The following is a 23,733-nucleotide window of genomic DNA, read 5'->3' as shown; positions in this document are numbered from 1 at the left end:
AATCAGCATCAATGCCGAGACCTGTTGGGGAATCTATAGATAATCGCGGTGGATAAACACATTATTAATAAATTTATCAAAAAAATTTGTAAACCCTTCTTTTTTTTCTCCAAATTTCAATCATTCACTCCTTGCTATACTATCTATGTCTTACCCAAAAAAATTAAAATTGAAACAGCTATTTCTGGGTGTTGCAGTTTCTTCGTTAGTTAGTATATTTTATCCTCTTTCTAATTCGACTTGCCGCTAATACTAAAAATTAACCGGGTGATTTTTTTAAAGTTGAATCAGTCTAAAATCTCGATAAGGAAACATCTTACTGAAAAATATTTCGAATAAAAGGTTAATTTTTTTTAGGATGAAGTCTAGTTAATCCAGAACCTCATTATAATAATTCGCATCTCATATACGGGGTGGTCCCGTGTGAGAGGCGGAAAATCCAAAACACAATAGAGAATCGAAGAATTATATAAACTTGCTTAATGAACGATATCCTTCGAGAAATATTTCGTTTACAAAGTAGAATTTAATTTCGAATTTGTGCGGAGAAACATTTTCCTTGTTCGAGTGTCATAGTGTTTACAGCCGGACAGCAACACAGGATTTAACTGACATAGTGACAAAATGATCCATTTGTTGAGGGCGAGTGCTCAAAAAGAATGAATACATTCATTGCATCGATTACATAAATGAAGTGTAATAAGCTATAAACTGGATAAACTCCTCCTGGTAGTTATTTATACTTTTTGTCAAAAAAATGCCAAATCTTATTATTAATTAACACAAAATTTGAATGACTACTGGAATACTTAGGTATAACTCATATTATTAACTTTTACTCATTATACAATTGGAGTACTATTGAAGGTCATCCTAGCTATTCTATATGAATTATGCGTTATATTGAATGAAATTAGGTTAGTAACTTTGAAGTCAAGGCAACAATTTTTCTACCTAATTATTGTGATCTGTGAATGATTTATACATATAGTCGAATGAATGCTAGCCTAATGATAGAACGTCGAGAAAGTAATATATGTATAATATTTGTTTATTTGATCAAGTGATTGATACTGTGGATTCTCGGAAATCTACAATAAAAGCGGTGCTACAAAAATGATGAAAAAACACTTTTGGGTCGTCGTGAAGCACCTTCTCGGCTGGCCATATTGAAAAAAGTTCTTGGGATAAGTGAATGATGTGGAGAATTGAAGTAGTTTGCGTCACTCAAGAACTACTGAGAATATTACTTCTTTGATCACAAGTGGCCACTCAAATGTTGTTATTTAACAACTTTTGACTTTTTCTTTGTAAACATGTGAAAGATATGGTCTATTCCAATGCTTCACAATGGATTCAAGACCATAAAGATAGAATTCGTGAAGTTCTCGGGGACATAAAGCCGCAAATATGCGAATTGATCTTAAAAAATTACATGAAAAAGATATGGTGCTGCAACAGTAGCCGTGGCAGCCATTTGGCTAATATAGTTAATGGCATACCTACCTCTTTACAATAAAACAAACAAGCATTGATTTCTTTCAAAATATACTCATTATTTTCAATTTCAAAATGAATCCTCTTATTGGAAAATGGTTTTGTGGTCACTGAAATATTTTATAATTTTTTTCTATATTATTCTTCAATGTTCTATTATTCTGGTAATGCTATCAATATGAAATTCCGCATGAAAATCGAATATATTATTTCAGACACAAACGAAATGCCGCATGTCGATCGAATTGGTTGTTCTGAAATCTTCAGGAAAACAAATTTTCGTATGACCTTATTTACGGAACCCGCTATCAACGGCGTTTGAAACTCCCTGAAAATCTCAATTTTCTAGATTGTTCCAGAGTTATCGTGTTTATGGCTGCATGGCCGGCACAATAAAATACCGTCATCATTCATGACTAAATGATAGATCGGTCTGTAAGGGAGATGACCATTCAAAACGTCATTGAATATAATAGCATATAATGGCTCTATCTACTGCACAGCATTCTTACATAAAAAAGTTGAAAGAGGTTTTTCTATGTGGTGCGTTTTATGACATGCACACTTATATAGATAAAGAATTTCTAGCAATCATAACAAAAGGATGATCATTGAAGTTTAATTTTGATTAAGGTCCAACTGCTATACCATGATCCGAGCTTAGGAAGACCAGTTAACTTTGTCCTCAAACGGCTAGAAATACTCAAAGAAGAAGCAACAGGACTTGCGAGACCACCAGACATCGATCGCTTCCTGTCAAATTTTTGTAATTGGCAAAGAACTAAAAACCCCGTAGGAGACAAAGAGCCCCAACATTGGGATCATGCCCTGATCTTGACTGGTTTAGATTTATATGTTAGGGGGAAACATGGAAAGATATCCACTCAAGTTGTAGGTGAGTACTTAGCATTAGGAGTGCTAGTAGAATTTACATATTATCTAACATAAACTTCATTTCTCTTTGTACAAAATCATGTAAGCATATCATTACATGTTTTTCTAGGCTTAGCACCCGTGGCTGGGATGTGTACTTCGACCAGTAGTTGTACAGTCAACGAAGGAAGACACTTTGAAAGCGTGTATGTTGTAGCTCATGAAATCGGCCATAAGTGAGTAACTATTCTTAAGCATAGTTATATTAACCAATTCTTAAAAAATTTAATTAAATTATTGAATTAAAAATTTTTGAAAAAAAGCAATCTTATGAACGAATAATTCTAAGAACATGAAAATATTATAAGATCCTGTAAAAAGCCAGGTACAACATTTTAAAAGAAATAATCTCAAAATTAAGAAAAAATAGGGAGGAACAATCTGAATATGATAACGTGAACTGCTGCTCTATATGAAGGTTACAGACGGGAATGCAGCTCTGAGAAAATGATATCCTAGGTGCTCTCAATGACAATAACAATATAGTTGAGTAATGAAATTCGTGAGGATCATACTTTTCATTCCTGAATATACCCTACAAAAGAAAAGTAAGAAATATACCTTCTGCAGCAATGAAATTCAGTTTTTGAAATCCACAAATGACTCAATTAAAATCTGCATAGATCCAATATTGTTCCAGACGGGTTTTCCTTAATAACTTTCCATACCTGTGTTCTATAGTTTTTCCGATAACATATTTAGATAGCCCGAGAAATAATGCTATCATATAGATGGGTCACGTGTCATGTTTCAATTTTGCTCGAAGAATTTATCACAAAATCCAGTGACTCGCTTACGTGAACCACCTTGTACAAAATTTGAATTTCTGTTATAAGGAAGAAGATCTTTAATAAAGAGAGCTATTTTGAGTAACCAAGATTAATATTTGTTTTTATTTATCTGTGATGGCGATGATTGACACATTTACTTAAGTAGTTATTTGCATACTATATTATATTTACATTTGTAGTGACTCTTTGCTAGTCCAGTAAAGTTACCCACAACACGCTGAAATTGTCAGTTCACGTTAGAATACTGAAGTCAAGCAGCTTCGAGCGCGATTAAGACTTGGATGGTTAACCGCTTAGGAGTACCGCTTGCTATAAGCTTTAACTCAATTTCCTTCAGGCAAAGTCCTCTGCTGTAAAAAAGAAGGTATATTGACGATTCTATCAGTGATCTCAGGGTGGAAAAATGTAATATCCTCAAAAAAATTAGCTTGAGTCGAGTAAGTGTAGAAATTCAGAATGTACCGAAAATATAACCAGAATGATTCATACCTGTCCATTTTTTGTTATGTAAAATACCAGAGTATTTTGACAATTGTTTATACATTCAAGTGTTCGATCAACGTTTCTGTTGATATCATAATAAAACCGTATTTCTATGTTTAAAAACAGCGTTTCCAACCATTTCACAACATTATATCAACGTACCTTTACCCATTGGAAAATATTTATAATGAGTACCCAGAAATATAAATATACATTCGAACAATTTAAGAGAAAATTTTCAGAATTCCTTCATACTAAATTAGATTTTTCAAACCTTTTTCAGACAAAAAAATCCTCATCTCATTAAAAAGGGCCCACTCCATGGCTTTCGTAAGGGACTGTTTATCATGATATTGTTATCTCTTTGTTTTTTATCTAAAGTTTTATATTTTGCAAAATATACTTAAGTGGTTGTCGACTATTATATCAGCTCATTATGAAAATTCAAAATGGCTATATTTTCTCATCTAGGCCAAATCAGAAAAAATGGTAAAGGAAAAAAGTTTTTTTTGACCTCAGGAATCTACTGTTTAAATATATGTACAAGTCAAAGACTCACCCTGTATAAACATTTGTAGTGACTTTTTGCTAGGCCAGTAAAGTTACCCATAACACGCTGAAATTGTCAGTTCACGTTAGAAGCCAAGCAGCACCGAGCGCGATTAGGACTTGGTTAACCGCTTAGGAATACCGCGTGCTGTAAGCTTTAACCTTTGGGAAGGTATATTGACTATTCTATCAGTGATATCAGGGTGAAACAACGCAATCCCCTCAAAAAATTTGCTTGGGTAGAGTACGTGTAGATATTCAGAATGTACCGAAAATATAATCAGCATAATTCATACCTGTTCATTTTTCGTTATGTGAAATACCTTAATATTTAAAAAATTGTTGATATATTTAAGTGATCGTTCAACATTTCTGTTGATCTCATAACAAGAGCGTATTTGTATATTTTAAAACCATTTCACAACATTATATCAACGTACCTTTACCCATTGGGAGATATTTATAATGAGTACCCAGAAATATAAATATACATCCAAAGATCCAAACAATTAAAGAAAAAATTTGCAGTATTCCTTCATACTGAATTACATTTTTCAGACAACAATATACTTATCTCATTAAAAAGGGCCAACTCTATGGCTTTCGTGAGGGACTGTTTATCATTAGTCTGTTTTTTTATTCATTTCGAAGTTCTTTATTTTGAAAAATTCTAGTAGAGGTGGGGACCACAAAACAGATAGTATTTTCTTGGTATTACTTACACTCCTAAGGTGGTAGCAAATATAAAGTGAAATGCGAAAGAGAATACGATTAATATCGATCTATTTTTCTTTCACATTGTTTACCTTATTCGTTTTATAATCTATTTTATTGCATTCTTCCCACTAAAATAATATATCATCAAATTATATATAACATTATATTCAGTCTAGGTATGAGACATGATGGTCCCCTAGCCGACAATGATTGTGACCCAACAAGCTATATAATGTCACCAACTCTAGGAAGTGGCAAAATAACCTGGTCATCGTGTAGTAAGAGATACCTTCAAAAATTTCTCGAGTAAGAAATATACCTCATATTTCTGTAAAGAATCTAACCTACTCATATTTTTTTAGCACTTCGCAATCAAGATGTTTGTTGGATCATGGTAGCTCAGCAGGAACATTAGATCATAGTGCTGAAGGAGCACTTCCTGGAGAAAGATTTGATGCTAATCAACAATGTACGTTTCTTTGTTTAATTCGATGGTGTGGTACTTATATGCCTGTAATTATAGTCGAAGTACGTCTGAAGTATGTAATATCTGATATTAATATGAGGTACTGACTATAATTATGGGCAATATTTATCATGATCTAAATAATTTTTTTGAATTCTTCAGAATTAAGAACTGCAATCACCACTAATATCTTTTCCTAAATAGGCATGCTGAAGTACGGTAGTGGAAGCAAACATTCATCTCAACAGCCATTAGATGATGTTTGCAGAGACCTTCATTGCGAGAGAGAAAGATACACTTGGACATCACATCCTGCTCTAGAAGGAACCTCATGTGGTCATAACTTGGTGAGTTTTGAATTCTGCTTATATTTCTTTATAACAAATACATAAGGATTGAAATATCAGATATAGGTGAACAAATTTTTTGACATACTGTTTATTATTCTTACAGTGGTGTAGGGGTGGAAGATGTATGAGTAAAGGCATTTTCAGACAATCTATCTTCACTCACCAGGCTCAAAAACTTGCCGCGAATTCTGAAAAAGTTAATGGGGGCTGGAGTGATTGGCGACCATCTAGCGATTGTGCTTCTGGTTGTCTATTTGGGGAAGAAGGTCGATTGAGTTCTGGAAGTAGTGGAATTCGAATTTCCGAAAGATTTTGTAATAATCCTAGGTGAGTAAAATGATCACGTTAACATAATTCTATTAATTTATGGAAATTATAGGTGAATATTATTGTTCGAAAATTGTTTTGGTCAAATACGACGTAATTTACTAGTAGCGGAATGGAAATAATTCGATAACTTATATGTACAGTGCATCCCATTTTGGGTGAGACTGCCAGGTTTCTCGCTTGTTATTTAAGATAGAGCCTTGCGGTTTTCACGTTCCTGTCCTACTTTTTCGTGAAACTCAAAATGGTCTAATCAGATTTTGCATAACTGTTTCCGTTCAAGAGATACAGGGCGATTTTGAAAATTTATACTTTTGGGACCCCTATTTTATCTCCGAAGTTATTAAAAATAATGCTGAGGTAAAAACTACGTCTGAATCAGAATTCTGCGTAGAATCCAGTGGCGTACTCAATTGTTTTTTTCGGGGTTTGGTTTTGAAGATTCAACACAAACCTATATTTTTTTAAATGGAACACTCTATATATTATTACTTCGTTGAATTCGTTATTTTTTTCCCTTCAAAATGATGTATGATACTATGTAGGTAGGATGTTCAGAAATGTTAAAAAACCACTAAAACATCAAATAATGATGATTTTTTGTTAATGGGCAATGGATTTCCCATATAAAAAAAGAATCAATTGAGTAATTTTCATTTGTGATTAATATTCATAGAAGAGAAAGCAAACAAAGATAATACACTCATCATTAACGTGAAAAACAAAACGTAGGTACCTACCAAATAGCAACAAATAAATAATACAAAAATTCATAAACATTGCATGATATTATTATTATTACATCGTTGAATTTGTTACTTTTTTTCCCTTCAAAATGATGTATGATACTATGCAGGTAGGATAAGAGGATTATCACTTTTGATTTTTAAAAGTAGTAGATCATTGATGATACAAACATCCTTGTTGTTATTATGGCTACTATGCATTTGGGAGCATTGTTTTATCAAATAGGCATTGGAGAAAAAAAAACCAATCTGATCTAGCTGTCATCGCAATTATTATTGTGTATCATCGTGTTTGGGTTAGAAGGCATATCGAATATTGTAGAAAAAACTATTTGGAATTTGTTGATTGAGGACTGATAATGGCTGGAAGAGATTTGGTTTTTGGTAACAATGAAAAATATGACATTATACAATGTTTTAATCAATCCAATCAAAACGTTAGCGAAGCTTTGGAACTTTATTTCAACAGGTATGACGTCGAGAATTTTACCACAAGATATTTTCTTAATTTCCTTATATCGTGATTTAAAAACTTTCAGATATCCTGAGAGGCATCAACCTAGTCGAGCAACTATATTCAGACTAAAGCATAATTTACTGAATTATGGTGCATATTCCAAACCTCGACCCAAGGTATATAATAAAGAAAATCAAGAAGTAGATGGAATAAATGTTTTAGCTAGCGTTCATGCCAATCATCAGAATTCTTGTGCAAAATTAGAAAATGAAACTGGCGTTTCCAGATCACGGGTACACAGAATTTTAAAACAGCATAAGTTAAAACCCTACAAATTTAATATTGTCCAACACTTATATCCTGGTGATGCAGCAAGACGTATGAATTTCTGCAATTGGTTTTTGAACCAAGCTCAGAGAGATATTGATTTTGCAAAAAAAATTATTTGGTCAGACGAATCACATATAAGCAGTGCTGGTATATTTAACACAAAGACATTGGTATGATGAAAACCATCACATAGTTTTTGAACGACAACAACAAGGTCGATTTGGTTTTAATGTGGCATGTTTCATATTGGGGACTAAAATCATATACCGCATTTTTGAAGGATCTCTTACCGCAAATAGGTACTTGACAATTTTAGAAGACGTGCTACCGGAACTGCTGGAAGATGTTCCCCTCGCCTTTCGTAATTCTATATATTTCCAACAGGACGGCGCCCCTGCCCATAATTCAAGATTGATCGGGCGGTTTTTAGAAAATAATTTTCAGGGTTGTTGGATTGGAACGCATGGACCCATCAGGTGGCCTCCAAGGTCACCTGATCTGTCTATATTAGATTTTTTCTTTTGGGGCTATTTGAAAAATAAAATATACGGTAAAAGACACAACAGTCCCGAAGAACTTCGTGCATCAACAGAGGCAGTTTTCCAAGATTTACAAAACCGCCCTTTTATAATATTAAATGCACTCAGGCGTATTGAAAAGGTTTGTCAATTATGTATTAGGGAAAATGGACAGCATTTTGAACAGTTCAATGTGTAAGATATTATGAAATGTTTATGAATTTTTGTATTATTTGTTTGTTGCTATTAGGTAGGTACCTACGTTTTGTTTTTCATGTTAGTGATGAGTGTATTATCTTTGTTTGCTTACTCTTTTATGAATATAAATCACAAATGAAAATTACTCAATTGATTCTTTTTTTATATGGGAAATCCATTGCCCATTAACAAAAAATCATCATTATTTGATGTTTTAGTGTTTTTTTAACATTTCTGAACATCCTACCTACATAGTATCATACATCATTTTGAAGGGAAAAAAATAACGAATTCAACGAAGTAATAATATATAGGGTGTTCCATTTAAAAAAATATAGGTTTGTGTTGAATCTTCAAAACCAAACCCCGAAAAAAAAAATTGAGTACGCCACTGGCTTCTACGCAGAATTCTGATTCAGACGTAGTTTTTACCTCAGCATTATTTCTAATAACTTCGGAGATAAAGGAGGGGTCCCAAAAGTATAAATTTTCAAAATCGCCCTGTATCTCTTGAACGGAAACAGTTATGCAAAATCTGATTAGACCATTTTGAGTTTCACGAAAAAGTAGGACAGGAACGTGAAAACCGCAAGGCTCTATCTTAAATAACAAGCGAGAAACCTGGCAGTCTCACCCAAAATGGGATGCACTGTACAGTGATTTTGGAAATTGATACTTTTCGGACCCCTCCTTTATCTCCGAAGTTATTAGAAATAATGCTGAGGTGAAAACTGCGTCTGAATCAGAATTTTGCGTAGAATCCAGTGGCGTACTCAATATTTTTTTTCGGGGTATGGTTTTGAAGATTCAACACAAACCTATATTTTTTTCAATGGAACACCATATACATCACTACTTCGTTGAATTCGTTATTTTTTTCCCTTCAAAATAATATATGATACTATATAGGTAGGATGGTCAAAAATGTTGAAAAAACACTAAAACATCAAATAATGATGATTTTTTGTTAATGAGCAATGGATTTTCCATATGAAAAAAAGGATTAATTGGATAATTTTCATTTGTGATTTTTATTTATAGTAGAGTAAGCAAACAAATATAATACACTCATCACTAATATGAAAAACAAAACGTAGGTACCTACCTAATAGCAACAAATGAATAATAAAAAAATTCATAAACATTTCATAATATCTTACAGATTAAACTGTTCAAATTGCTGTCCATTTTCCCTAATACATATAATATACTACAGTAAAAGACATAACAGTCTCGAAGAACTTCGTGCATCAACAGAGGCAGTTTTCCAGGATTTACAAAACCGCCCTTTTATAATATTAAATGCACTCAGGCGTATTGAAAAGTTTTGTCAATTATGTATTAGAGGAAAATGGACAGTAATTTGAACAGTTTAAGCTGTCATGCTTAAGATATCATGCAATGTTTATGATTTTTTGTATTATTTATTTGTTGCTATTAGGTAGGTACCTACGTTTTGTTTTTCATGTTAGTGATGAGTGTATTATCTTTGTCTGCTTACTCTACTATTTATAAAAATCACAAATTAAAATTATCCAATTGAACCTTTTTTTCATATAGGAAATCCATTGCTCATTAACAAAAAATCATCATTATTTGATGTTTTAGTGTTTTTTTAACATTTCTGACCATTCTACCTATATAGTATCACACATCATTTTGAAGGGAAAAAAATAACGAATTCAACGAAGTAATGATATATAGGGTGTTCCATTAAAAAAATATAGGTTTGTGTTGCATCTTCAAAAACCATACCCCGAAAAAAAATTGAGTACGCCACTGGATTCTACGCAGAATTCTGATTCAGACGTAGTTTTTACCTCAGCATTATTTCTAATAACTTTGGAGATAAAGGAGGGGTCCGAAAAGTATCAATTTCCAAAATCGCCCTGTATCTCTTGAACGGAAACAGTTATGCAAAATCTGATTAGACCAACTTGAGTTTCACGAAAAAGTAGGACAGGAACGTGAAAACCGCAAGGCTATATCTTAAATAACAAGGGAGAAACCTGGCAGTCTCACCCAAAATGGTATGCACTGTACATACTAGACTCGTAACAGCCTGAAACCTGGAAATTATGCGATATGAGTTTTTCTCTAAAAATGTCATTATTGGTAAAGACTCGAAACATCACATGAATAAAAATTACCTGGTTAGAAGTATCAAAACTTTCTCTTGCGGCCGAAACCATAATTGAAATTTTACATATAGTTTTGTAGGTTTTTTTTTGGTATTTCAATATATTCTTCATTTTATTTGTTTTTCTTTTGAAATTCATTGGAGATCGTTTATATGTAAGAATATCTTTGAGGTAAATGTCGCCTATTTGTATTTGTAATTGATTTATGTACTTTTTTTATGAAAAAAGACGGTTTTTATTATTATCATTATTCTATGTTGAGTGAATATAGGGCAAACCCAATATAACTTTTATGCTGATATCTATCTTTGAAATACGTATTCTATTTAGATATCAAATTTCTTAAAAATTTATGTTTTATTTTTGAACGCTCGTTCTCACATCTGAGATGCAAATTTTAATCTGCAGTTTTGAAATTAACAAAAAAAACATTTTTAACGTTCCTATTCACGAAACCCATAGTTACATAACTGCTGCATACAGTTTTATCATCGATGAGGCGTACCTTATCACTTGAGTACATATCCTGCTCAAAATTTGAAAATTGGAAACATTCTGACTTAATAATAGAGCGATCTTTTCGGCGAAAGAGTACTCAAAAACAGTATTCTATTAATCTGACCCGAAACTTGAACAGCAGATCAATTTTTTATTTTATTTTCAGACCACTAGGTGGTGGAGCCAATTGTGAAGGTCCTGAAAGAAAATTCGAAGCTTGCAATGCTGAGCAATGTATAAATGTTCCTAGATTATCTGTTAGAGAGTTTGCAGATCAAATATGTACCAGAGCTAAAGAAGTAGACGATGAGCTTACTGGGATAGGGATGCAAAAAATCACTTCAAGCTGTAAGAATTTTCGAATTATTTAAACTTAAATGATTGAATAACAATTATTGCATAAACAGATGAGTCCAAACAGAAATACACTATCAACCTTAAATCTTCAAAGTCTTTCTGTTGCTAAGATGACAGGTCGAATTTCTTATCGACATCTCTATAATAACACCTTCAATTTCACAAAAATACTCGAAATTAGAAGATTACGATACATTTTATTGACTTAAACACAGTAAATTAATATCATGAACATTTTTGACGATGCATTGTTGAAGGCGATCTTGGAAGTTAGAGTGGGCACTCCACTCTGTCACCTTAGGCCTCTTTCACGTGAATTGCCTCTTTCAAATCGTCTAGAATTCAGGGCCCATGAAAAAAAAATTCTGATGGAAAAATCTGGAGACTGAGGTTGATAATGAACATCACCAAACCAGGAAATAAGGCCACCACGGAAGAGAAGGCGAGCAATATTCATCGTTGCTCTGTCTGTGTTGATCACGAGTAAAAATGCTTCAACCCATCGAAGGATGGTGTTTCGAGAAGCAACAGCTCGATTCTGATGAATGTTGAAGTAGCAACGAAACTCACGCTCTACAACCGTGATAAACTCAATATTTTGGACAAAGGTGTCTCACGCGAAAACTTGGTAACTACTGAACTGAACTGTCCACGGACCCATAATGTCAAATAGTCAAAAAATGCAAGGAACTCACGAGTCGAACGACCATGTCCCCATGTCTCTCGTCCTAATAGGACGAGTATTATGTAGTGTAGTATTATGTGTAGTATAATCTACTTATCTAGCAATATCCTTTTATAATATTCAATTTTCCCAGCTGACGAAGCTTGCCTGGTTTGGTGTAAGAAACGGGATGGCGGTATAAAAAGTAGAGGTTGGAACTTCCCTGATGGTACCGTATGCCAAACAAGGAGAAGTCGATATGGCAGGGCGAATTACTGCGTAAGTGGAAGATGTGAAGAATTTGTCTGTGATTCATTCGATGAATCTCCCTTTGTTCAGATGCCTGATCTGTGTCCTGTAGAAAGGTAGAATAACATAAATTATTCTCCACATGTAAATTCAAGAATTCGCTTTTTTCAGGGAAGACAATGAATTGTTGTGGAAAACTGGTTTAAGAAGAAGGGACACCCCAACACATTGGAAAAGTGCAAGCGGTTGTCATTTCAACTGTATTTCACCTGGTTCTGGAATTCGATTAGTCATGAGCAAAGGAACACAAAGCAAGTCGAGTATTCAGCTGTGTCAAGCTGACGAATATGTAAGCTGATTGAATTTAAGTGATATCTAACTCTACTTGGATTACTGAGTTCTTAGGTTTATTACGCTTCTACCTGCCTTTCTATATTCCAAATATTTTCTAGTACCTAGTAATTGTGAGATTAGTGCTTTATGAAGAAGCACTAATCTCACAATTTGGTAGGACCCGTTGATCAAAATGTAATTTTGCACTGAGCTTACAATCATTTCTTTATACATAAACCTGCAAATATTGCGTTTTTTTATCGATATTCTTCCAGAATTTCAAATAAAGCTTTAATTTTGAATACCTAATCGAATTACTACTTTTGAAATAATAACAAATAACTGATTACTATTAAATTGGTATTTTCTTCATGAATCTCAAGTATGCTATAGTCAATTCATTAACATCTTTAAACATCGTTATTTTCAAAACACTATCAATTTTTACTATGAATCTTAAACTCATTGAAATACTCATATGATGTTCCAGGCATGTGGTAGGAAAAAGTCCCCATTTCAACATGCCTCTATGGTTTGCAGTAAATACAAAGAAAGAGTAAGAAGATTATCAGGTCTTGGGATGCAGATTTCTCCTGTTATAGGTAAATAAATTTAAGGTCAAGAAATTTCATTTCATTAAAACTTTTGAATTTAATTTATAGAAGATCCAGATAGACCGTGCAGAGTAGCGTGTCAAGATGAAAATATCTCCCATAGGTTTTACCTAGTCAATGGCGAAGAGGGATGGTTTCCCTTCGGTACTGACTGTACTCGAGGATCGTCAGATAAAAAAGCCTATTGTATCAGTGGAAAATGCCTTGTGAGTATACATAGGTATATGTATAAATTGAACAATGAAATACATAATACGTATTATTATTACAAAATTACTTTATACTCTACTCTAACTTGTAAACCATATCCTCTGACCTTTAACCAGTTAAATATCTGGTAAAGTACCAATGGTTATCATGAATATAATTGTAATAAAATGAGTTAACCGTGTCCTGTCGAATGTCAATTGGTACTAAGTTTCAACTCGTGGGATTCTTGTACTCGGCTGTCTGACTGACTGACTAAAGGGTGTTTTTTTTAGAGCTATAGAACTTTAAATTGCAATAAAACAACGATGGATTATTCGATTAACATGAATTTTATTCATCCGCAAGATAATCTTGTGGCATAACATTTTAAATATGATTTCTGGTATATGACCGCCACGGCTGGCTCGGATGTAGTCCAATCTGAACGTTCAATTTTCGATGACTTTCTCCAACATTTGTGGCCGTATATCGACAATAACACGGCGAATGTTGTCTTCCAAATGGTCAAGGGTTTGTGGCTTATCCGCATAGACCAATGACTTTACATAGCCCCACAGAAAGTAGTCTAGCGGTGTTAAATCACAAGATCTTGGAGGCCAATTCACAGGTCCAAAACGTGAAATTAGGCGGTCACCAAACGTGTCTTTCAATAAATCGATTGTGGCACGAGCTGTGTGACATGTTGCGCCGTTTTGTTGGAACCACAGCTCCTGGACATCATGGTTGTTCAATTCAGAAATGAAAAAGTTAGTAATCATGGCTCTATACCGATCACCATTGACTGTAACGTTCTGGCCATCATCGTTTTTGAAGAAGTACGGACCAATGATTCCACCAGCCCATAAAGCGCACCAAACAGTCAGTTTTTCTGGATGTAACGGTGTTTCGACATACACTTGAGGATAAGCTTCACTCCAAATGCGGCAGTTTTGTTTGTTGACGTAGCCATTCAACCAGAAGTGTGCTTCATCGCTAAACGCGATACGTATTCCGCACAGAACCATTATTTTCGAAATAAATTGCACTATTTGCAAACGTTGTTCAGGCGTGAGTATATTCATGATGAATTGCCAAACCAAACTGAGAAGAAATCACTTGACAGCTGTTAAATCGGTCGCCATCTTGAACAGTTATACCAACTTAATGTTATATATCTCGAAAAAAACACCCTATAGTTTCTTCATGTTTCTGAAAGAAGGGTCATTCGGAGCTCTAAAGTTCCCGTAAAAAGAGTCTCGAGAGTAGTCTACATTAAACCCTAGATATCTTTCACTGATCGTATTAATTCTAATTTTTTCTTCAGGAATTTGGTTCAGATGGCACGCCTCTCTCAGAGAATGAATTCACTCTACCTCTCTTGTCGAGAACGAAAAGATCGTTGTATAAAAATAGCAATACCAGAATTATCGTTAAATTGGATCAAAAAGAACTAGATAATATCGTTCATGATTTGAATAGGACTATATCAGGTAAACTCATGAATATTCAAGGGTCTCATTATCTTCTAAAAATTTATATTTTTAGGTCAGGATTACTATATACCCAGAAATAAATTCGCTATAGACTTGGATAATCCGATACATTTCAACATGGATAATGAAACAGTGATAAGATACGGAAACCAAGATTATATAAATTACGCTTAATCACCTGTGTAACTGATTATGATTCCTTGAAAATATACTGCCAGAATTAGAGTTGTCCTTATGATTGAATAATTACCCAAACATCCTTCCTTTTTCAAACAATTCCAAAGGCTATTTCAAATTCGAAGTTATTTTAGGTTTATTATTTCCAAAAAAAACTTTCGTGAACTTCAATCTCAATTGAAATTTTCACACATAACATTCATTCTTATGAAAAAAATTCAAATGCGAGCGCTGATGCTTCGCCTTTGTCAGACACAATTCTTGTTGAAAAATGGAAAAAAAGAATTTTCAATTTTTTGTACAATTTCTTCTGTATAATTTTCGTGTGAATTCGGTACTGTGCGCCCCATCCCCTTGAAGAAATCGTGGATCCGCCACTGGCACCGAGGACTATAATAACTTGATTATTTTTCCCTTATAAAAGCTACATTGCTGAATATTTTGGATAACTCACTTCATCGATGAATTTTGTATACACACAAAATTTCAATGAAATCTGAGATATTGAAGTATCATTGAAAAAATGTCTCAAATAAGATGCATAGAATACCTATTATTATTATTATTCTATGCATCTTAGTCTCAAACTTCAAATGATGCGAGCGTCAAGTAATTTTGAATGAATATTCACTATTTTGTTCACTTCAATAGAATGATGTTCATTTCGATCATTGAGAAAACAAAATTTCAAAACTTCGGAATCATTTAACTGATTTTGAACATAATCTGAACCCTGAACTTATTATAAAAATTTTAAGGATCTCGCACATTCCATTCAAACATCACCTGCCAGACAAAAATTGATTTTGACCAAGAATTCTTCATCAGTCAGTTGAACCAAATCCTTTAACACCATCCCTGATAAAAAATTTGAAAATTATCTACTGAAGTTTTTGTAGCCATACAAAATCTCCATAAGCATTTGAGGATTTATTTCCGAAGAAAAAGAAATAATTAACAATAATGTGAAATTTGCAGTGTTTTATTCATATCAATTCGAGCAGCATATGTTAATTACAGAAAGTGACACTACGTTATCTGTACTTTTATATTTCCTTCATTCGATATAATCTTACATAACTCATTAAAAAAATAATATCTGATTATAAGTATGTACATAAATATGTAGATTCATTCTTGTATGATTGTGCAGAATATATTATATTCTGGATATAATTCAGTACAGGGTTAAAAATATATGAATAGCTTGGTAACGTCATTCAATTAGAAAACATCAATACCAAATAAAGACAAGCAAAATATGAAAACGACATTAAAAATTATTCATACATTTCCCAAAGCTTCAATAGCCAAACTACTTTGCTGGTTGCTCAACTTTTGGCTGATTTGTTTCGGTAACAGGCTGAACAGTAGGCTTCGCAGGTCCAGTCTGTGTAATGGGAATAACGCGATCTCCAGTAGCTGGTAGAATCTGTTTCTTGGGAGCAGTGACCGTGAGTATTCCATCAGAAGACAATGAAGATACAACATCCTCAATATTATGATCTTCTGGCAATATATACCTCCTCACAAAATGCCTAGAAATGTATCCGTGCTCATCTTGTTTCTCCTCGTGTTTACCCTCTACAACAATACTTTTCCCAGAAGTTTTAACTGTTATTTCTTCTGGAGTGAACTGTTGTACGTCAAGTATGACCTGGAACTTTTCTTTATCGTTCGAAATGGTTGAGGCAGAATTTTGTCTTTGGAGAAGAGGAGATGGACTCCAAGGACGAAGGTAGCTGCTTCTGAAAACAGGACTTCTTGGGCGGATCGTGCTCAGGGAGTTGATAAGGTCATCCCTGCGAAGACCAAGACCGAAGTTCTGGTCGAAAAGACGAGAAGGACGGTAAAAATCTTCATCGTCCCACCAGTCTCTGTAGATGAGTGGTACCATAGACATCTGAAAATTATCATAAACTTTGAAACTGAAAACTGGGGTGCAAAAATAATATATATATATATATTATATATGTAGGATCCGGTTTATTGTTCCCTGTAAATAATTGAGATGGTCAACCGGATGCTTGGAGACCTATTAGTCGCTTCAAGTGCCAAGGGCATGACAAATTCAATGAATTTACAGGGAACGAATGGTTATTGTACATAATGCACAAAGGATGTGTTATTCTTCGGGGTGTCGAAGAAATGTGTCAGGTCGGTGGTAAAACTTAAGAGATTTATTGGGGGGTTGATAAGGTTCGAAGACAATACGGTCATGCCAGATGTGTTTCATCTTTTTTTCTCAGGTTCTAGTCCTTCTAGAATATTCGGTTTCCAGGAATCCGCGAAGATCTTTGTGGGCGGTACGGCAAAAATCTTATTGGACTAGGGGGATGGTACCTTTCCCTAAGGGTGTGGTCAAACCGAGACAGGGTAGTTCCAATCGGCAGAGAGCACAGTTCAAATTAAGCCGAAGACGGAGACAGTTCAGATTAAACCGAAGACGGGTACAGACGGTACAGTTTAACTCAAATCAAAGACGAGACAAGTTCGGTCGGTCAACTTAAGACGTAAGACGAAAAGACGGTTCGCGGATTAGATTAAGACGAGTCGCGAACAAGTTAAAGACGAGACGACCGAAAACTTGAAGTACGACGAAGACGTTTCGAGTAATCAATTAAACGAGAGTTAAAGACGAAATTCAGTACCGTATAGAAACTTGTTTTTAGGACGTTATTGGGATCTTCTCAATACTGAGTTTTCACTGTATAATTGTGGCTTTGTAAATAGATGTAAATAATTCAAAAGAGTTTCATTATTACAAATCCAACAAAGTCACGGAGAAAAAGACGAAAGGCCAGGTAATCGAATCATACCTCTAGACGATCGATTAACCAAGCCTACATATATAATAATTGCTAGTCCGGTTCTGTGTTTTTAATTTGGGAAAAACTTAAGGAATACATTCGTAAAAGGTGACAAAACTGCAAAATTCGAAATAATTCTACCGATTTGTTCAAGATTTATTGAACTATGGAATTTCACTCGTAAGAGAATGTTTATTGATCATCCTGTATGACGGTGACAAGCAGAGATTTAAAATTTTTATTATGAATGGATACTTTGTGATTACGAAAACGAATCCAAAATTTACGAAAAAAACGTCTAAATTTTTTCTAGTCCGGACCTGATTTATTCGATTTCAGAAAGATTGAGGGATGGCGATAGTGAAGGGGGCAATTATTTGATTTGTTACTTAAAGAGTTATTGAACTGTGTTATTGAAACATCACCCTGTATATCCCAAAAAAAGACACACAGGCGATTGCATTCTTTTGATAGAAGTCCCCCATGATGTCCCTCATTCATTCTTTCCAGGACACCATGTATATGTAGCTAAAAAAAGCCAAAATTTTCACGAGCGAAGAAGTCAATCCATTCGTTCGTACAGCTCCAAAAGAGGCAGATCCAGATAAGAGACGTTTCAATAAGGAATTTCCCAAATACAAGTGTGTTAATAACGTAACATTTTCAGACATCACATAATATGCAGAATCAGGTAGAGAGTGCAAGTGGCAGCGTAAAAGTCATGTGTGCTAAATGATCCGAAATCATAATGTTTAATATGGTGGAAGGTAATACTAACGAATGTAACACCATATTCACTCAACAGAAATAAGTAAAAAAGAGTTCGAATGAAATACATATTTCCAAGTAAACAACATGTAGCCTAAAAAACAGGATATTTTCATTAATCAATCGAAACTCGAAAGTCACATTATTGAAAAATTCTTGCTGAATTAGACTTCCATGATACTTTTGAATAAAAATGTGTTTTCGAAAAAAATTAAATTCACTCCAGAAAAATAATACTGAAATATTCTACTCGATACTTCCAACATTGTAATGCAATATAGTTATTTTTTTCTGTTACGTTCTTAACGATTAAATGAAAACAGAACTATGAACAAAACTTGCAAAAATTAAAATGAAATGACATATTCCCAATTAAATACTCACTATGTTTCACTTCTTTGAAATGAACTTAGGTACTTCAGAAGTCGATGTCGAACTGAAATTCACAAACTAACTAAACATCGAAAAGGATTCTGGTGTATTCTATTGCATCCTACACATTTCAGATTTTCGTCTTTCCTAAAATAACCTGTGTGAGTAACAAAATTCATAGTGCCGCATCTTGAGTGTGAGCAAAAATAGAATCTTGATGCGCTTTCTCAAAACACCTGCAACGTATTTGGCTTGGGGAGATATCCATTTCATTATTCATTAGATTTGTAATAAAACAAGGATCCATCAGAACTGATCTCAGAGCCAGCAATTTTCAATTATTACTCAGCTAAATAAGTTCGATTCATTTAGTCATATGAATTCTTCATACGATTATTTCCATTATTATCTTTTATTTTTTGCAGAGAGTGTGATACTTATACAAGCGCTTTCTTAGGCTGTACTCTTCTGCTTAATTAATTAAAAGTATTTTAGATGGATAAATTGATGATAATGAATTGTAAAATGTACCAATAACAGATTACCATATCTCGAATAAATTCGTTTAGATTTGTAAATAATCCATAAGAACTATTTAATCGCGATTCCTTTTCTATTTGTTTCCCTATTGGTTCTGATTTTGTTATTTATAAGTTATTCTCATAATTCTTGTCAACAAAAGCCAATGCTCTATTTTCTTGAGGCCATGGAGTTTATTAAAACTCTTGAAATGGAAACGACGAGCTGTAGATGAGGGGCACAATAGATCCTATAAGGTTGCGGTAACCTCTCAAAAGCAATCAGTAATCAGTTCTTATCAAAAATTTATGAAGAACATTAATACATTAACCGTTCGAATGATCTAATATTGATTACCTAATACATATAATTTCCCCATAAATATTTGGCAGGTAAATATTAAAAAGATTCAGTTCTCACTTGATGGAAAATTTTTCCAAATATTAGTATATTTACAAAATTGACAACCTCGAGTGTCCGATGAAGCGCCGGTTGGAATGCTTTCAACTTGAACAATCCTGATTATCATCTCAACCTGAACCATAGGACTAATACCTTGAAAATAAAGCTCAAGTGCAATATCAAAGAAATAGGCGATAACATATATTTCATCATGAAAAAGTTTATTGAACACATGAGTAAGCAGACTTAATGGTTCACTACTTACCAAATCCTTAATAACTATTACGATCACATCCTTTTTCACTCCTACCTGAACTATAATATAATTTTTCCTACAACTGCTGCGGAAAGTAGCGTATTCTTCATAGCTCACTCAATTTGAAAACTATGTATTGCTCATACTGTGGGAAATGTTTCTCACGACAATTTGCCCACACCTCGCTTGGTAGATCAATGAAATTGGGCTTTTGAGTCGTTTCTATGGAAACGCAATAAATTAGCACATATACTGTCAACGGAGGCCATTTTGATTTGAAACAAGTTCATTACTTGAATTATTGAAATTTGTGCAGCTGTAGGAAAAGTATAGTGTGCAACATGTGGAGAAAGTAGTTTTCTCGCTCGTGTGTTCCACACTCGCGAGAAAAGTTGGACTTTCCCCACTTGTTGCTCAATATACTATTAAGTGTTATTGCAGTAGATGTCAATGCAATTCCAAGTAAAATATAATAAAATATCACTCATATACACCTATTTTAAAAGCATTCACAGACACTGAATCCACGATTGCCGAGAGTGAACTATTCCACTGCTTATACCATTTATGTTATAATATGCTGCCTCTGTAGTATTCTGAACTTCCTACAGCTTATAGGTATGAAAATGCTGAATCATCACACACGCAATCTCGTACTCCATGTAGGGCCATCAAACTCCAAAATAGAGCGAAGATACAGGGTAGCAGTGTGAATGAATCTCACCGTAGCTCTTTGGAGTGTCTTGAAGACACGGAGGAACCCATAAAAGATGATGATTATAAGGAAAAAGAACATTAAGCTTATATCTGAAATTTTTCAGGGCGTATCTAGAGCTGACGCTGGACATAACAGAATGCGGTAAGTCTGTGACAGAGTGATAAAGAGACGAAATAAGGAATTTTCCCATATTTTGAATATCTGAGCGGATAATGAAGAGGAGTTTACCTCTATGCTGATAGGTTGTAGTTGGAATTTTCCTAAACGGATTATCTAGGTAGGTACTCACATTCATATATTTTATAAATTAGTAGAACGAAAACATGATTTCAGAGGTTAAATATGTATTTTGTTGTAAATCCATTATAAAATAGTGTAAATAGTTATTTTTAAAATTATCCAAGTGGATTTGCTCTTCGACAAACCATACCAATTGAATCAAAAAGCTAATTTCATTTCTCCTCTGTCTGAATGGAAAACAATTACTTCACCTGAAATGAATAATACAATGCATTAATAGGTGAAATCATATGATTTGAAAAAAGGGGCATTTATTCTTATAAAATATGATGCTGATTATATTATTATTTCATCAGGTCATCAGAAAGAAAACCGTTCCTGTTCAACAACTTAAAAAAGTTCCAAGGTTAAGTTGATAGCCAAATATACATCAAAGCAAAGGAGAATGGGTCAAGAAGAAACAAAACATATTATCAATAATTAGTAGCATCGTCAATTCATAAAATGAATTTCTATTCAAATTGTCAAAAATGATATCATTCGTTAAATGCATAGTGAGTGAAATTGTGATCAATTTCAGTTCTGTTTCTGATAGAATTAGTACTATGAACAGCAATTAATGGGAATTTTTGTCTATCTATCCGCCATTTTGAAATATGGGTCATTTCATATATGGTACACTAATCCTTTAGGATATGAAAATGTTTATAAAATGAAAAAAAATGCTAAAAATTTTTGCAATGCTAAATTTGCTTTCCTATTCTCCATCGGAGTCGCAATTTAATCATTTTATCTATAGAATTGAGTTACGCACATTCTGCACAATCTCATTGCATCTGTCACTTTATTTTGAACCAGCATTAATTTTCAGAAAATATGCTTTAATTTCTGAAGATCGTTGTTGAAACGATTCGTTAAACGATTTTCACAATCTATAAGTTTTTTAGAGGTTTCACAGATTCAGCGTATTAGAAAACCAATAGGGCTAATATAACTTCAGTATAATATTCACTATCATCACTAAAACTCAATAGGTTATAACTTGAACATTTCCATTGTGCTCAAATTCCTATATGTCCGATAGTTCTCCTATTTGCTGAACTAAAAACCTGAGAATGATGGAGAGCAAATTATGATATCCTAAAAAATTAGTTTTCTATATATGGAACACATTTAAAAAACATCAAATCTAGCCGAAAAATAAACTATCATCATTCTATAGCGCACGAAGAATGAAATTTCATATGTTCTCTTTAATACATTGAATTTTTATAGTCACATTTTGAGTATTTGAGTTGAATCTGCACTTTGCGTCTTGACATTTTACGTAAGTAGTACCGAATAACGATCTATAATAAGCAGAATTAATTTAAAAGTGTTATTTTGTGATGGAGTAGAACATGTCAAAACAGGGCAGCTTTTATGCAATCAAAAGAAAATTTTCTAAGAAAGTATGTGTATTGAGGCAGGAGGTGGCCACTTTGAAAACCTACTGTAAATTTTATAAATAAATTTCTTTTTGTTTACATTATGATGTGTGATTTATTGCCATACCTTTTTCTTTTTTTTTTCTGAAACTTTTCTTGACCCACATCTGAAGCTAATTTTCAGCATTTTCTATCATAACTTGATCAGAAAAATCTTAAAATGGCAAAAAATAATTTTTGAGTAAATGTCTAGTTCTTTGATTTTTACCACCCCGGTGACTAAAGGCTAATTCGAGCAAAAGTAGACTGTTAAGTACCATTTTTTATTAATGATTCTAAAAGCTGACTGTTGAGCGAAGTTTTTAAACATATTAAGAAACCGTGAGTTAGCCTTCTTACATTTTTAATTTTGATTCGAAAATTTAGACCATAATACAATTCACGTAACTTTTTCACTTGATACCAACATTTCCAAAATTTTTATCAAAGTTACGAAGCTGGTCATTTTATGTATAAAAGTACAGTTCATGGAGATTAAGATACAAAAAAAATTTCACAAAAAAGTCTTGTACTTTTTTTATATCTTTTTTAATATGGTCAAGTCAAAAATTCTCAAAGTTTATAAAAAAATTTATTACTCGAAAACCGTGAAAAATCGCATAACATACGTGGGGGTAGCCCATGACACGAGGGACCTATTTTTTTTTCTTTTTGACGTCAATCTCTTGGCCACCCTGTTTTTCAAGCTGAAATTCATCGAATGAAAATAATTTTGAAAGCTCTTTTAGACACTGGCGGTTGATGTAAACATTGTCGTGCCAACTAGGTTAATAGGGCTCTAACCAATAAAGCTGAAGCCTGTTATCACAAAAATGAATCATGTAAAAATTATATATCGGGTGTCCCAAGGTGAGTGGCCTATCAGATTATTATGGGAACTATTGATGGTAAAGATTTCAAATTTTGTAGATAGATATTTGACCATGTAAGGTACATTTTTAAAATAATTTCACATTTCCAGTGTTGCCGGATGTACGACAATTTGGCAACAACTTTGTTATTTTGAATGGGACATCAGGTATTTCTATTTTTTTTATGATACTCCATAAAATATTAAATCTATTCACTCTTACTTTTCCATCCC

General features: G+C 33.5%; 3 protein-coding genes across 5 annotated transcripts in view; 1 reads left to right on the top strand and 2 right to left on the bottom strand.

Moving 5' to 3' along the window:
* Positions 1-15,125, top strand: part of LOC123685666 (A disintegrin and metalloproteinase with thrombospondin motifs adt-1-like) — a 73,867-nt gene extending 58,742 nt beyond the window's left edge. For both annotated transcript variants that reach the window (XM_045625464.1, XM_045625455.1), the window contains 13 exons: positions 2,131-2,392; positions 2,501-2,606; positions 5,142-5,276; positions 5,333-5,439; positions 5,641-5,783; positions 5,890-6,113; positions 11,168-11,349; positions 12,177-12,387; positions 12,443-12,620; positions 13,095-13,206; positions 13,267-13,424; positions 14,732-14,897; positions 14,953-15,125. In XM_045625464.1, the coding sequence (XP_045481420.1) occupies positions 2,131-2,392; positions 2,501-2,606; positions 5,142-5,276; positions 5,333-5,439; positions 5,641-5,783; positions 5,890-6,113; positions 11,168-11,349; positions 12,177-12,387; positions 12,443-12,620; positions 13,095-13,206; positions 13,267-13,424; positions 14,732-14,897; positions 14,953-15,074 (2,106 nt within the window). In that variant the 3' untranslated portion in view covers positions 15,075-15,125. The remainder of the gene's footprint in view (positions 1-2,130; positions 2,393-2,500; positions 2,607-5,141; positions 5,277-5,332; positions 5,440-5,640; positions 5,784-5,889; positions 6,114-11,167; positions 11,350-12,176; positions 12,388-12,442; positions 12,621-13,094; positions 13,207-13,266; positions 13,425-14,731; positions 14,898-14,952) is intronic.
* Positions 15,126-16,043: 918 nt separating this feature from the next.
* Positions 16,044-19,198, bottom strand: LOC123688732 (protein lethal(2)essential for life-like). The gene is made up of 2 exons (XM_045627374.1): positions 19,040-19,198; positions 16,044-16,980 (listed from the first exon to the last, which is right to left on the bottom strand). Exon 2 carries the CDS (start codon positions 16,978-16,980, stop codon positions 16,393-16,395), a length of 588 nt encoding a protein of 195 aa, XP_045483330.1. The 5' UTR covers positions 19,040-19,198; the 3' UTR covers positions 16,044-16,392.
* A 2,051-nt stretch (positions 19,199-21,249) lies between these two features.
* LOC123686640 (high affinity cAMP-specific and IBMX-insensitive 3',5'-cyclic phosphodiesterase 8) overlaps positions 21,250-23,733 on the bottom strand; it is a 32,681-nt gene continuing 30,197 nt past the window's right edge. For both annotated transcript variants that reach the window (XM_045626860.1, XM_045626863.1), the window contains exon 16: positions 21,250-21,413. In XM_045626860.1, the coding sequence (XP_045482816.1) occupies positions 21,410-21,413 (4 nt within the window). In that variant the 3' untranslated portion in view covers positions 21,250-21,409. The remainder of the gene's footprint in view (positions 21,414-23,733) is intronic.

Source organism: Harmonia axyridis, chromosome 1, assembly GCF_914767665.1.
Source record: "Harmonia axyridis chromosome 1, icHarAxyr1.1, whole genome shotgun sequence".
NCBI lineage: Eukaryota > Metazoa > Arthropoda > Insecta > Coleoptera > Coccinellidae > Harmonia > Harmonia axyridis.
Note: the sequence above shows the minus strand (reverse complement) of the source record. Positions and strands in the feature narration are given on the sequence as shown.